The 13762-nt window shown below is 42.9% G+C and overlaps 1 protein-coding gene across 2 annotated transcripts in view; it reads right to left on the reverse strand.

Annotated features, from left to right (window-relative positions):
* SEC23B (SEC23 homolog B, COPII coat complex component) overlaps positions 1-13762 on the reverse strand; it is a 49797-nt gene that overhangs the window by 31897 nt on the left and 4138 nt on the right. For both annotated transcript variants that reach the window (XM_023217782.1, XM_023217780.2), the window contains exons 3-10: positions 13027-13084; positions 9269-9355; positions 7197-7433; positions 6817-6902; positions 5894-6038; positions 5298-5456; positions 3908-4023; positions 706-829 (exon numbers count right to left, since the gene is read on the reverse strand). In XM_023217782.1, the coding sequence (XP_023073550.1) occupies positions 706-829; positions 3908-4023; positions 5298-5456; positions 5894-6038; positions 6817-6902; positions 7197-7433; positions 9269-9355; positions 13027-13084 (1012 nt within the window). The remainder of the gene's footprint in view (positions 1-705; positions 830-3907; positions 4024-5297; positions 5457-5893; positions 6039-6816; positions 6903-7196; positions 7434-9268; positions 9356-13026; positions 13085-13762) is intronic.

Genomic DNA, 13762 nt, shown 5'->3' on the forward strand with positions numbered 1-13762 from the left:
GTATTTTTAGTAGAGACGGGGTTTCTCCCTGTTGGTCAGACTGGTCTCGAACTCCCAACCTCAGGTGATCCGCCCGCCTCAGCCTCCCAAAGTGCTGTGATTACAGGCATGAGCCACTGTGCCCGGCCCAATGCTGTCTATTTTAGGGCACTCTGGCTATTCTTCAGGAAGGCATTAAACATAACCACGGCTCTGTGCAATGCAGTGAGCCATGCTGATGGCTGGGTGAATGCAGACCACTGTGTGGCTGCCCTGTCCTCAGGCCACAGTGCTGCTCGTAACACGCACCCTACTTCCTCTTCTATCTCCTACTGCCTTGAAGCAGGGTGGAGCAGAGCCTGCAGGGGAACCAGGCAGCTCGTTACTTAGAACATAAATAAATATATAGGTCATACTCAAGAAGAAAAGTGATAAAGTGAATAACATGCTTTGTAACAGCCATTTGGTTGAGATCCTCTTAATCAGCTTTTACACACCCGTGTCCAGCAGGTGGGGGTTGCCAGAAATCTGGATATTGATTGAAAATGTAAGAACACTATAATTCCATTGAAGTTTTAAAAGTATGGCCAGGTACAGTGGCTCATGCCTGTAATCCCAGCACTTTGGGACACTGAGGCAGGAAAATTGCCTGAAGCCAGGAGTTTGAGACCAGCCTGGGCAGTACAGTGAGTCTACATCAAAAAAAAAAAAAAAAGTCTACTGTACCTTTATGTCCAAAGTAGCACCAAATGCCATTCGGAAATCTCCATTAAAATCTTTAGTAAAGATTCTTTGGAATGTCTGCTTGAAGAGAGAAGTGTTGAAAGAATCCCCCATTACCATGTAGCCTCTAGGTAAGAAGAAAAAAATCAAGTGAATATTAGGAAGATTGAAAGCCATTCAGATGCTCCCTCAGTATTTACAAAAATAATTTAAAGAAAAAAAGAAACCAGGTCCCCAAAGATGCTGTTGATTAATTTAAATATAAAAAACAGGCCGGGCACAGTGGCTCACGCCTGTAATCCCAGCACTTTGGGAGGCCGAGGAGGGCGGATCACTTGCGGTCAGGAATTCAAGACCAGCCTAGCCAACATCGTGAAACCCCATCTCTACTAAAAACACAAAAATCAGTAGCCATAATCCCAGCTACTCAGGAGGCTGAGGCAGGAGAATCACTTGAACCCAGGAGGCAGCGGTTGCAGTGAGCCAAGATTGCACCACTGCACTCCAGCCTGGGTGACAGAGCAAGACTGCTTCTCAAAAAATAATAATAATAATAATAAATAAGTAAATAAATAATAAAATAAATTTAAAAAATAAAAACAGCATGTTCAATTCATACTTACGAAAGAAACTACTCCTAAAGCATTAAACAAAATAAGAACAAGTCTAATTCCTCTCAGTTTTTTGGTATGGGAAAATACCCAGGCCTGTGGGAAATCCTTTTCAGGTTAATTTACTGCCTCAAAACACCGAATTCTTGACTTGCAAGAATTATTTTTTCCAACTCATGAGTATTAACACTAATCCCTTACTGAAGTTAGAGGAAAACATTGTGCAAAATGTCAGCATTTCATGCATTTGGACAGAGAAGCACAGCTTGATGCAAGTTATGCCTCCAAACGTCATTCATAATACAAGATCTCAGAATCTGGAAGAACACAAGAAAGATCATCTGGTCCGGCCATCTCAGAGCGTCTGAACCATCTAGTGAGGAGTCAGCTATTTGGCACCAAATATCTACCTCTTCCTTAGTTTCCTGGAACAATGACATTTTCCAGCCTGCCTTGCCTGTGGTCATGTGCCTCTGTTGGCATGTGAGTTCTGCCTGTTACTGTGTCCTTTACGTGTGGAGTGTGTTCCTCCAGGAAGAGCAATCCTTCTCTGACCTTTCCTCCTTCCTGCTGCTGTAAATGGCTAGAGCTCCAGCAACTGTCTTGAGCCACCGATGGCATATGAACACGGCAAAGCAGCTGAGTGGGAGCCTCAGTCCCTAATGACGATGAAAGCAACATACTAGCCCTGGGCTGCCCACCTCCAGAGAAATAAACTTATTTTGGGTTTTCTGTGACATTCACACAATTCTAATACTAACTCTCAACCAACCCCTCTACAAAATACTGCCAAGTTACATCCAGACTAGGCTTGAACTCCTCCAGCATCGGGAGCTTCCTCCCCGAGCTGTCCATTCTGTGTTTGAACAGCTCTGTTAAGAAAGGCCCTTCTTGATATTGAGTGAAATTTCATTTGCCGGCAGCTTCCACCCACTGGTTTGGTTCTAGTTCCACCCTTTGGTCACATACAGAACAAATCAGATTCCTTCACAGGAAAGTCCCTCAACTGCTGAATACAGTTCTCACACCCCACGTGTCTTCAGCTTAATCTTTTCCAGCTCCTTCAATCATTCCTCACATGACAGTTTCCAGGACTCTCCACCACTGCTCTTCTTTGAACATCTCCAGTTCATCTCCTATCGCCCCTTGAAATTGCAATGCTCATTAAAGATGAGGTGTGACTTGGATATACCTTGGATAAGGTGTGACTAGCACCAAAGAAACCAAGAATATGGTCTTCCCTGAAGATAATCTCCTCCTATAGGGCAGCCTAGGATCACCTTGCCTTTGCTGGAAGTCATCCCACACTGTTGGCTCACCTTGAGCTGTACTAACACATGTGTGCACCAGATAGTGATTCTTCACAGAAAAAGTTCACACAAACTCTAGTACACAATCTAAGGATGTTCACAAATACACTAAAGCTCTTCTATGGACATTCCGGGTCAGAACTCCTGGAAGGCCCTGGTAGGAGTTCATACTATTAAATGTGGATTACTGAGATAGCTATATCGGTATCATTTGGGACCCTAATTCTATCACCTAACTCATCTGCTGCGCTCTAGGACAACTCCAGTTGATTCTGGTTCTACCTTCTATTCCCTTTATTCACTGGGGACCAGCAGCATCACCTGGGAGCTTGTTAGAAATGCAGAATCTCAGGCCCATTCCACAGCTCTATGATGCTTCTCAAACTTCTGTGCATGCAAATCACCTGGGATATTGTTCAAATGCAGGTTCTGATTCAGGTCTAGAGTGAGGCTCAAGATGCTGCATGGTTCTCAAACTCGGCTCTATGTTAGAATCATGGGAGAAACTTTCAAAATGCTGATGCCCAGGCTACACCTCATGCTAACTAAATCAGAATCTCTGAGGACAAGACCTAAAGAAAGAGTAGTTTTTAAAGCTATCCTGAAGATAACAATAAGTAGCCAGCTTCAGACCAGTGCTCATCAGTGGTTCCTATACTTTCATGTGCCCCAGAATCTCCTAGAGAGCTGTATTCCTGGGGTTTCCGATTCAGGAGGTCCGGGTATGGCCTAGAAATATACAATTCCAATCAGTTCCCAGGAGCCCCTAAGGCTGCAGGTCTGGACACTACCACATGTTGAGAACTACTGTTCCACACTCTGGCCTGTGAATATAATACTGAATTAGGCTCTGCGTCAGTACAGCCTCTAGGTTGAGTGCACTTGGAATTAGCCACAAAGTATGGCCACTTAGCCAGGTCAAGTTTCTCCTAGTTGCTTCAGCATTCAGACCCTGTTTTCCTCACTTCTCAAAAGGAAGTGCCCTGCTGAGGGCCAGATAGTCCATACTGCTTGTTTTCCTGGCCTGGTCTCTGTAAAAGTGTTAACGACTCTAAGGAAGAAATGAAGTTACTCTGAAATGACTTGTTTGTAGTGAATCCTTAAGCCCTCCTACTAATCACTGCTTCCTTCTCCAAGGAGCCCTCCCCAGTCACTGAAACCACAGCCCAGAGCTACCTGAAAGCTTCTCTAAGTTGGCCATGCCCATTCCTATGGCTCCATCACTAATTTCTCTTTCCTTAAAATAACACTCTTACTCTGCCCAGGTTTTTGCTGTCAACATACCCAGTAAGATTTGCACAACATTTCATCTCCAAAAGTCCAGTTTGATCAAGGGCACAAGCATAAATATCAATGCAGTGACCATTTGCAGCTGTTCGATTAGCAAGCATCTCATAGTGCTGTGAAGAGAGGAAAGCTATCATTAGGAAACAGTGACATTATTCCCAAGGTATACCTGAATACACCAAAGGTGGTAATCAAATATAAAAATATGTAAATCATTTTCTTTTCTCTTTTTGTGACAGTCTCTCTCTGTTGCCCAGGCTGGAGTGCAGTGGTGAGATCTCCACCTCATGGGTTCAAGTGATCCTCCTGCCTCAGCCTCCCAAGTAGCTGGGATTAAGAGCATGCGCCACCATCCCCAGCAAATTTTCATTGTTTTATTTTTATTTATTTATTTTTTGAGACAGAGTCTCACTCCATCACCCAGGCTGGAGTACAGTGGTGCAATCTCAGCTCTTTGCAACCTCTGCCTCCCAGGTTCAATGGATTCTCATGCCTCAGCCTCCTGAGTAGCTGAAATTACAGGCACATGCTACCACACCCAGCTAATTTTTGTATTTTTAGTACAGACGGGGGTTTCGCCATGTTGGCAAGACTGGTCTCAAACTCCTGACCTCAAGTGATCCGCCCGCCTTGGCATCCCAAAGTGCTGGGACTACAGGCATGAGCCACCACGCCTGGTTTAATTTTTGTATTTTTAGTAGAGACAGGGTTTCACCATGTTGGTTAGGCTGGTCTTGAACTCCTGACCTGAAGTGATCCACTCCCCTTCCAAAGTGCTGGGATTACAGCTGTGAGCCACCAGGCCCAGCCTGGAAATCATTTTCAAAAATATCTGAATACAATAAAAATATAGTTTTCAATCTCAAAACCCTTTGAGTAGTTTTAAGACTACTCACTCTAATTAAGGTCTGAAAGTAGGAGCCATAATTTTTTTTTTTTTTTTTTTTTTTTTTTTGAGACGGAGTCTCGCTCTGTTGCCGGGGCTGGAGTGCAGTGGCCGGATCTCAGCTCACTGCAAGCTCCGCCTCCCGGGTTTACGCCATTCTCCTGCCTCAGCCTCCAGAGTAGCTGGGACTACAGGCGCCCGCCACCTCGCCCGGCTAGATTTTTGTATTTTTTAGTAGAGACGGGGTTTCACCGTGTTAGCCAGGATGGTCTCGATCTCCTGACCTCGTGATGCGCCCGTCTCGGCCTCCCAAAGTGCTGGGATTACAGGCTTGAGCCACCGCGCCCGGCCAGGAGCCATAATTTAATAGCAGCTACGATCAGAAAACTGTCTCTGAAAAGCGTCTTGCTGACCATGACACATGACAGCAAAGTAGTTGTCACTCCACAGCAGCCCAAACCTGGCAATGGGCTTTCAGAACCCGTACCCAAGAGCACCTACCTTGGTTGCCTTTTTCATGAATCGTGCATTATCTTTCTCAATATCATGCCAAGAACGAATAGGAATCTTTAATTCATCTCCAACCACCATGCCAGGCCCTTGGGTAGGGGGACCTCCAGTAAACAGCATGATCCTCGCTCCCGTGTTTGGAAAAGTGCCCTAAAATAGCGAATGGCAGCATGTTAGAAGTATACAGCCCCACCTCTGAGTATGGTTTCAATTTCCCAATAGAAATACTCCGAAGATGCATTCTCTCCAGCTGTTCTAAAAAGTGGTGATACTGCAGAATGATACAGATGATAATGCAGAAAAGCAGCACTTACCTTCTTCCAACCTGATGGGTTTGCACACTTTTATTAATTCCCTGTGAGTGCTCCCCATTGCTCTAATTCTCAGTTTTTCATGAAAACTTTTGGCATTTTCAAAATGTTAAGGGGCTCCCTCAACGTGAATGATAATGATGCCTGAAATGCTTTCTGATACATTAGCACACATGGTTGACTTAGATCACAAGTGATTTTCAAACAAAGCCAACAAATATATTTTCTGAGAGCAAGTTTGTATGATTTGAGAGGTCCTGGTAAATTCCAAATTACCTCCAGCAAGCCAACAGCAATGGACAAAGCAACGCCAGTGGATCGCAAAGGTCTCTTCCCCTGAGTTACTGGCCATGGGTCCCTCTGTAGCTCCCCAAGAAGATCAGTGAGGTTCATATCAATCTTGTGAACAGGCTGCAGAAATCTGCAAGATTTTGAACAGACACATCAACCCAGATTGAATAAAGTACTATGGTCTTCAACACTAGATGCCACACAATTATTGCTCTCCAAGATAATTATTCGGAGTAGTAAATGACTGGCAATTTTTTTCTTCAGAGCTATCTCTCTACTAACACAAAACAATTTAAAGCAGTTTTATTGAGGGATATAAAGCCCAATACTTAGCAATTTAATTATGTTGCATGGAAAAAAAATTGTCTTGAAAAGGAGCAATTCAGTTTAATTAACTTTTAGGCAGCAAAGAAATCCTAAGGACGTGCCTAACACAGGTTCAGTCTATGTGAGGTCCATTTCCGTGGACCATCGTCATCATTCCTCATCATTCTAATCTGTGCTTCTCTTAAGCCTTGAGAGTAAGAGGTTGTCTTCAGCATGTCGGGCAATGCATTTTATCGAGCTTGTTAGCCCAGTCTAGGGCAGCCCCAGGCACCCAATGGGCTGAGTGAAGTGAATACCCGGTCTTAAATATGTTTGAGGACACATGAAAGAAGTCTTTTCAGTTTTTCCAGTTTTACTTAAGCATCAAAAAGGACATCGGATGTGGAATGTCTAAGCACAGCAATTGAGCACAGTGGTCTCAAAACCTTTTTGACAAAACACTGAATACTGATTAGGCTTAATCATTTATCTTTTTCTCTAATAATAAGAAAATAAAAGTTCTAATATTTTTCTTTCCCTAATTCCATGGATCATCTGCCTGTCCATCACAGTACATGTAACACTTCATGTTGGGATCTCACCTGGTTGAAGCAAAAGGGTGCTCCTGTGGTTGCACAGGTCGTGCTTGCTGCATGGGCATGGCTGGCTTGGTTAGGCCCAACATATCCTTAAAAAAAAAAAGGTCAAAAAGATTCATTTCCAATGACACTAAAAGTGAATGACTAATTTTTAAGAAACGTCCTCAATTGAGTGTAGTGGCACGTGCCTCTAGTCCCACCTACTCAGGAGGCTGAGGTGGGCCAATGGCTTGAGCCCAGGAATTCAAGGCTACAGTGAGCCATGATCACACCACTGAACTCCAGCCTGGGCTACAGGCTCTTTTAAAGAGACCCTAGTCTCTTTAAAAGAAAAGGAAAGAAAAAAGTCCTTGTTCCTGCTCCTGTAAAAGTAAGGTACAAACCTGTATTTGCTTTGCAGTTAAATCCTTGGTCCCTCGGAAGACATAACTTTTGGAGATTCCTTCACAGCTTAGTTCATGAACCTGCACCATCCTTCCAAATGTGATCAGACCCACCAGAGCATCTGGAGGAAGAAGACTCAGGGACATCTGCAGGGACTCTTTGAGTGCTTGAAGGTCATCTTCCTCCAGGCATGTGTCAACCACATAGAGAAAGATCAGAGGGGACTGAGCACCTCGCTTTGGGCAAAGAAAAACAGCATAATGATCAATATACAAATAGACTTAACCAGCACTTTTTAAGGCAAATTAGGTATGAAAATCATAAATCTTCATCTATATTTAGTTTTAGGAGATAAGGACATCTACACAAAGCTCTAATTAACTCATTAAATGACTTAGATTCTATTAAATCAAATTAAACATAAAAACTATTTGTATCCAACAACTTACTCAACATTTTTTCATACTTCCTACATGCCAGACATTGTTCCAGGTCCTGGGACACACAGTGAACAGAAAGAACAGACTTCTACTTGCCTCAAGGAGCAAGCTTTCTAGAATGGAGAGGTTAAGGGAGACTGCAAACACCAGGAGGACAGGCAGAGGGCAGAGTCAACTGTTAAACACAGAAGTCAGGGCAGACTCATTTAGAAAGTAGCATGTGAGCCGGGTTCATGCCTGTAATCCCAGCACTTTGGGAGGCTAAGATGGGAGGATTGCTTAAGCCCAGGAGTTCAAGACCAGCCTGGCAACATGGCGAGACCCTGTCTCTAACAACAAAAAAAGTACAAAAATTTAAAAGTTAGTTGGGCATGATGGCACATGCCTGTGGTCCCAGCTACTTGGGAGGCAGAGGCAGGAGGATCCCTTGAGCCCAGGAATTTGAGGCTGCAGTAAACTATGGTTGCACCACTACATACCAGCCTGGGCAACAGAGCAAGACCCCATTATAAAAAAAAGAAAAAGAGGGCCAGGTGCAGTGGCTCATGCCTGTAATCCCAGCACTTTGGGAGGCCAAGGTGGGTAGATCACGAGGTCAGGAGTTCAAGACTAGCCTAGCCAACATGGTGAAACCTCGCCTCTACTAAAAATACAAAAATTAGCCAGGCATAGTGGGGCTCACCTTGTAATCCCAGCAACTTGGGAGGCTGAGGCAGGAGAATTGCTTGAACCCAGGAGGCAGAGGTTGCAGTGAGCTGAGATCATGCCACTGCACTCCAGCCTGGGCTACCAAACGAGACTGTCTTAAAAAAAAAAAAAAAAAAAAAAAAGAAAAAACGTTTGAGCAAAGCCTGAGGGAGGAGAGGGAAGGAGCACTACAGATACAGGGGAGAGCTCCAGCCTCAGGGAAAAGCTAGAGCAGAGGTCCTCAAGCAGGAGTGTTAGCACATTTGAGGAGAGTCAAGGAGGCCCACTGGGCTGAACGAGGACACTAGCAGATACTGGGGTTGGAGTGGTAACACGCAGGGCTTTGAAAACTGTCTTTTACCCTGGGTAAAGGAAAGCCATTTTCACCACTGAGGTTTTCTGAACAGAGAAGTAACATGATTTGTTTTTAAAGAGTTACTCTGGCTGCTGGGTGAAGAATAATGTATAAATAGGCAATGGTAACATTAGGGAGAACAATTAGGAGATTCAAGTAAGAAGCAGTGGCTGGCCCAGGGCAGTTGGTAGTAGGGAGGGGGAAGTGGGTGGATTCTGGATAAATTTCTAAGACAGAGCCAATGGGATTTTCCAGTGAATTAGATATGGAACATGAAAGAGAGAGGTCAAGGATAAGTCTAAGGTTTTGAAGCTAAACGACTAGATGATGGGGTACCCATCAACTGAGATGGAGAAGGCTACAGAGGACGGGTTTGGAATTTAGTCAGTTCTAACTTTTTAGTAGACTTCTATAATATTAGGACTTCAAAACAATGCCAGTAAATGCACACACATCAAACCTAAGGGTTAGGATCCTGCTGTCCTCACAGCTTTAAGTCCTTGGCCAGGTAAGAGACATGGTAGACAAAGGATTTCAAGAGAAATTCAGTATTTAATATTGCTCATTAAATGCACAACAAAGAAATTACCTGTATCATGTACTCAATTGTAGAAAATTGGGGCATCAATTCAGCAGGCTGATTCACCTCAGATATGCCTCCATAAGCTGGAGGAAACTGAAAAGAAGGAAACAATTTTATTAGGGCTGGCATATCTATATTACACTTTGTATTTTCCACGTGTAAAAATGATGATGCCAAGACAAGGGGAACACTTGAGCCCAGGAGCTTGAGACTAGCTTGGGCAACACTGTGAGACCCTGTCTCCATACAAGAAATAAAATAATTAGTTAGGCATGGTGGCTCGCGCCTGTAGTCCAAGCTACTTGGAAGGCTGAGGTGGGAAGATCACTTGGGCCCAGGAGGTTTAGGCTGCAGTGAGTCATGATTGCACTATTGCACTCCAGCCTAGGAAAGAGAGCAAGACCCTGTCTCAAAAAAGAAGAAAAAAACGGTAATGACCACATATTTATTCTGAAAGCACAAAATACAGGACATGTTACAAAAATATAAAAATCAGCATTTAAAACTTCTAACTCCACCTTATATTTATGTCACTTTCTATCTTCTTTAAAAAATATTTTTTAGAGCAGTTTTAAGTCATTGTTATAACTTCCAAATGTTTAAAAACACACTTTATGTTGCCCAAGCTGGTCTTGAACTCCTGGCTTCAAGTGATTTTCTCGCCTCAGCCTCCCAAAGGGCTGGGATTACAGGCATGAGCCACCATGCCTAGTCAAAAACACACAAATGAAAACCATTTCTTAAGTTTTGCCCTGCAAATTAAAGATTGAGATTTCACCTATTTCATCAATAGTCAATAGTCTAAATAAAGCCAAAGACTTTATTTAGGTTTATTATTTTGGCTATTATCAATAAAGTAATACATATGCAATGCAGAAAAATTGGCAAGTCCAGGAAAATAGAAGCAAACGAGAGAGGAAACCTCCCAAAATCCTATCGCCTAGAGGCAGCTAATGTCAATCTCTTGGCATACTTCCTTCCAGACTTAAGCACAGTTGAGAACATCCCATATATACAATGTGGAACTTGTTTTATCCAGTCAACATAATGCCACAGGCATTTTCTTTTGTTTTTAAAACTCTCTGCAAATGTTTTAAATTCACAGCTTGTGGGTTGGTTTATAATCCAAATAGTCTTTAGCTTTACATTAAAAACACAAGTTTAGGTCCATCTCCCCAAGTTGAGCAGATGATCACGCCAGGCCAGTGACCTCAGAGTGACCAAATGTAAGTGCTGCTGAGGAGCTGACAGGCAGCTTTAAGAGGCCTCTGGTTGGGAGAGAGGGGTACAACTGGGCATGCGAGCCCCAGCAGGAATCTCAGCCAGAGCCAGCAGAAGACTCTAGCCCCATCCTGGCCATGACTGCCCACTGGCTGCAGCTCCCAGCAGGGTAAAGCTCGATCGATGATTACAGACACACCAGCCACCTTCCAGCAACCTGGAGAGGCCCTATTCACCCCTCCAGTCAGCCAGCTGCACAGAAGAGAGCAAAGGAGACCGAGATCACCCTGATCCCTCCATCTTCCAGCTCTATATTCATTTAGAGCTAGAAAACCCCCACACTGTCCAGCTAGGAAGGTTACAAAAGATTATTTCCACTTAGGACACATAGATTTGCAGATCATACTTGTAAACTGGCAGGGGATGATCTCAGGTAAGCATAATATCAAATACTTATATGGCACTTAACCATGTGTCAAGCACTGTTCTAAGTCCTTTATACTCACTAACTCAGTTTAATTCTCACAATAATCTTATGAAGTGACTATAGGTATACTATACTATCATCCTAATTTTAAAGACAAGGAAGTGAAGGCACAGGCAGTTAAGTGACCTGCCCAAAGTTACACAGGAAATAAGTGGGAGATCTGAGAGTCAAATCCAGGCAGTCTAGCTATAAATCTCTGGCTCTTTAGCCACTATGCTACCCTGCCTTAGAATTTTTATAATAAATTATATTAAACAGAGACATTAATCCCGAATGTAATAGGGAGCAGATATGCTTTTCAGATTTGTATAACTTCTTTTTTTTTACTTTTTTTGAGATGGAGTCTCACTCTGTCAGCAGGCCGGAGTGCAGTGGCGCGATCTCGGCTCACTGCAAGTTCTGCCTCTTAGGTTCATGCCATTCTCCTGCCTTAGCCTCCCGAGTAGCTGGGACTACAGGTGCCCGCCAGCATGCCCGGCTAATTTTTTGTATTTTTAGTAGAGACGGGGTTTCACCGTGTTAGCCAGGATGGTCTCGATCTCCTGACCTCGTGATCCGCCCGCCTCGGCCTCCCAAAGTGCTAAGATTACAGGCGTGAGCCACCGCGCCTGGCCAAGATTTGTATATACTTCTGAATCTCTCATGAAGATACATTTTGAATGACATTTGCTTATAGTTTCTGAACCTATAGTCAGTCATCAATGGCACACTGCTCTCTTCATCACTAGACTTATGTGCTGTATCTGAGACTGAGTAATTGTAATGATGATCAAATATATGAACAAATGCATGTGAGGAGCTTAAGATCTGTTAGAACAGTGTACACTACACTAGACACAATTGTTTTCTAACAACTTTATTAAGGTATAGTTTACATAAAATTTCACTCGTTTTAAGTGCACAAGTCAAGGATTTTTAGGAAATGTACAGTTGTGCAATAATTACCACAATCCAGTCTTAGAACACTTCCACTACAGGCGGTTACTTTTTTTTTTTCTTTTTTTGAGACAGAGCCTCACCCCGTCGCCAGGCTGGAGTGCAGTGGTGCAATCTTGGTTGACTGCAACCTCCACCTCCCAGGTTCAAGCAATTCTCCTGCCTCAGCCTCCCAAGCAGCTGGGATTACAGGGATGCACCACCATGCCCAGCTAATTTTTCTTTTTTTTTTTTTGAGACGGAGTCTTGCTCTGTCACCAGGCTGGAGTGCAGCGGATCTCGGCTCACTGCAACCTCTGCCTCCCAGGTTCAAGTGATTCTCCTGCCTCGGCCTCCCAAGTAGCTTGGACTATAGGTGCCCACCATGCCAGGCTAATTTTTGTATTTTTAGTAGAGAGGGGGTTTCACCATGTTGGCCGGGATGGTCTCGATCTCTTGACCTCGTGATCTACCTGCCTCGGCCTCCCAAAGTGTTGGGATTACAGGTGTAAGCCACTGCGCCTGGCCTAATTTTTGTATTTTTAGTAGAGATGGGGTTTCACCATGTTGGCCAAGATGATCTTGATCTCTTGACCTCGTGATCCACCTGCCTCAGCCTCCCAAAATGCTGGGATTACAGGCACGAGACACCGCGCCTGGCCGCACAGTTATTTTTATAGAGAAGTCTCTCTTGTGACTTGTGAGCTCCTTCTAGTTTGGTACTTTAAAAACTTTTAAATCAAAAGAAGCTCAGCACTGATACCTGAACACTAAAAGTTAGAAAGATCAGAAAATGAAAATTTAGTAATGTACACTATCCAATTAGAATACACTGAAGTCAAGAGAAATATGAACAACAGGTGCTTTCTTAGGGTCACAGATTCACTGCCTATAGAAAATGTGTAAAAGGGAATTCAATGAACGCCCTGCCCCCAGTCCCAAGCAAATGACAAGGACTCAAGAAAACCAACAGAATAAACCACAAATGTTCAAATTCAATATTGTGCTTACCAAAAGCTATCACCCTGAGTTCAGCAGAAACTGCTCACTGCAAGTGTAAACACAAATTCAACCTAACAACTTTTTTCATAATACAACTAAAATAAAACATACAACACATTTTGTTAAATAATTCACATACCTGATTTCTTTGAAAACAGAAATTACAGGCCCAAAGTTTTGCTCGATAATCAACCTGACTGTGAGAAAGATAAATATTATAAGTAGGTACCACTTTTATTTTTAAGGTAGAAAGCGTTTATTTATAAATTTCAAGTTCAGTAAATCACACAAATAAGTGTTTCTATGTGTATGCGTAAGTAAGTACAAGTACGCAAAACGTTCACTGCAGTTAGAATTCTGGCTAAGTACACCAAAATTTCCATCAAACAGCCACAGTGAAGAAATACTAAATCTCTTTTTCTGTTTCTCAATTTCCTAATTTTTTAAATGTCACGATTTATATAAATTATAGGTTATTTCCCTTTTGCCTTTTATCTTAACATACTCTTCATGATTTTTTTCTAACATCTTTATTGCCTAGCTATGTGAAACTACTAAATCCCAACATTAAGAGCTTATTTCACACACAGGAAAATGTTTCTAGATTTTAACCTGACTTAAACCACTTGAAGAAAAGTTGGGCAAGCACATTTCACTTCCTTGAACTGGTTCAAGATAATGCTTCAGTTACTTTTCCTACTTTCTACATGGAGAAAATTAATAACCAGTGGCTACGATCTTACATCAGAGCAGCAGCACTCATATATGGGCATATTAAATAAAAGCAATGGGAATGAAGTAAAAAATGTTCCCTCATATAAAAATGTCATGACACTCTCCACCTGTTTAAAAATCATTTCAAATAATGTCCACAT

The sequence above is a fragment of the Piliocolobus tephrosceles genome, chromosome 20 (assembly GCF_002776525.5).
Source record: "Piliocolobus tephrosceles isolate RC106 chromosome 20, ASM277652v3, whole genome shotgun sequence".
Classification (NCBI taxonomy): Eukaryota; Metazoa; Chordata; class Mammalia; order Primates; family Cercopithecidae; genus Piliocolobus; species Piliocolobus tephrosceles.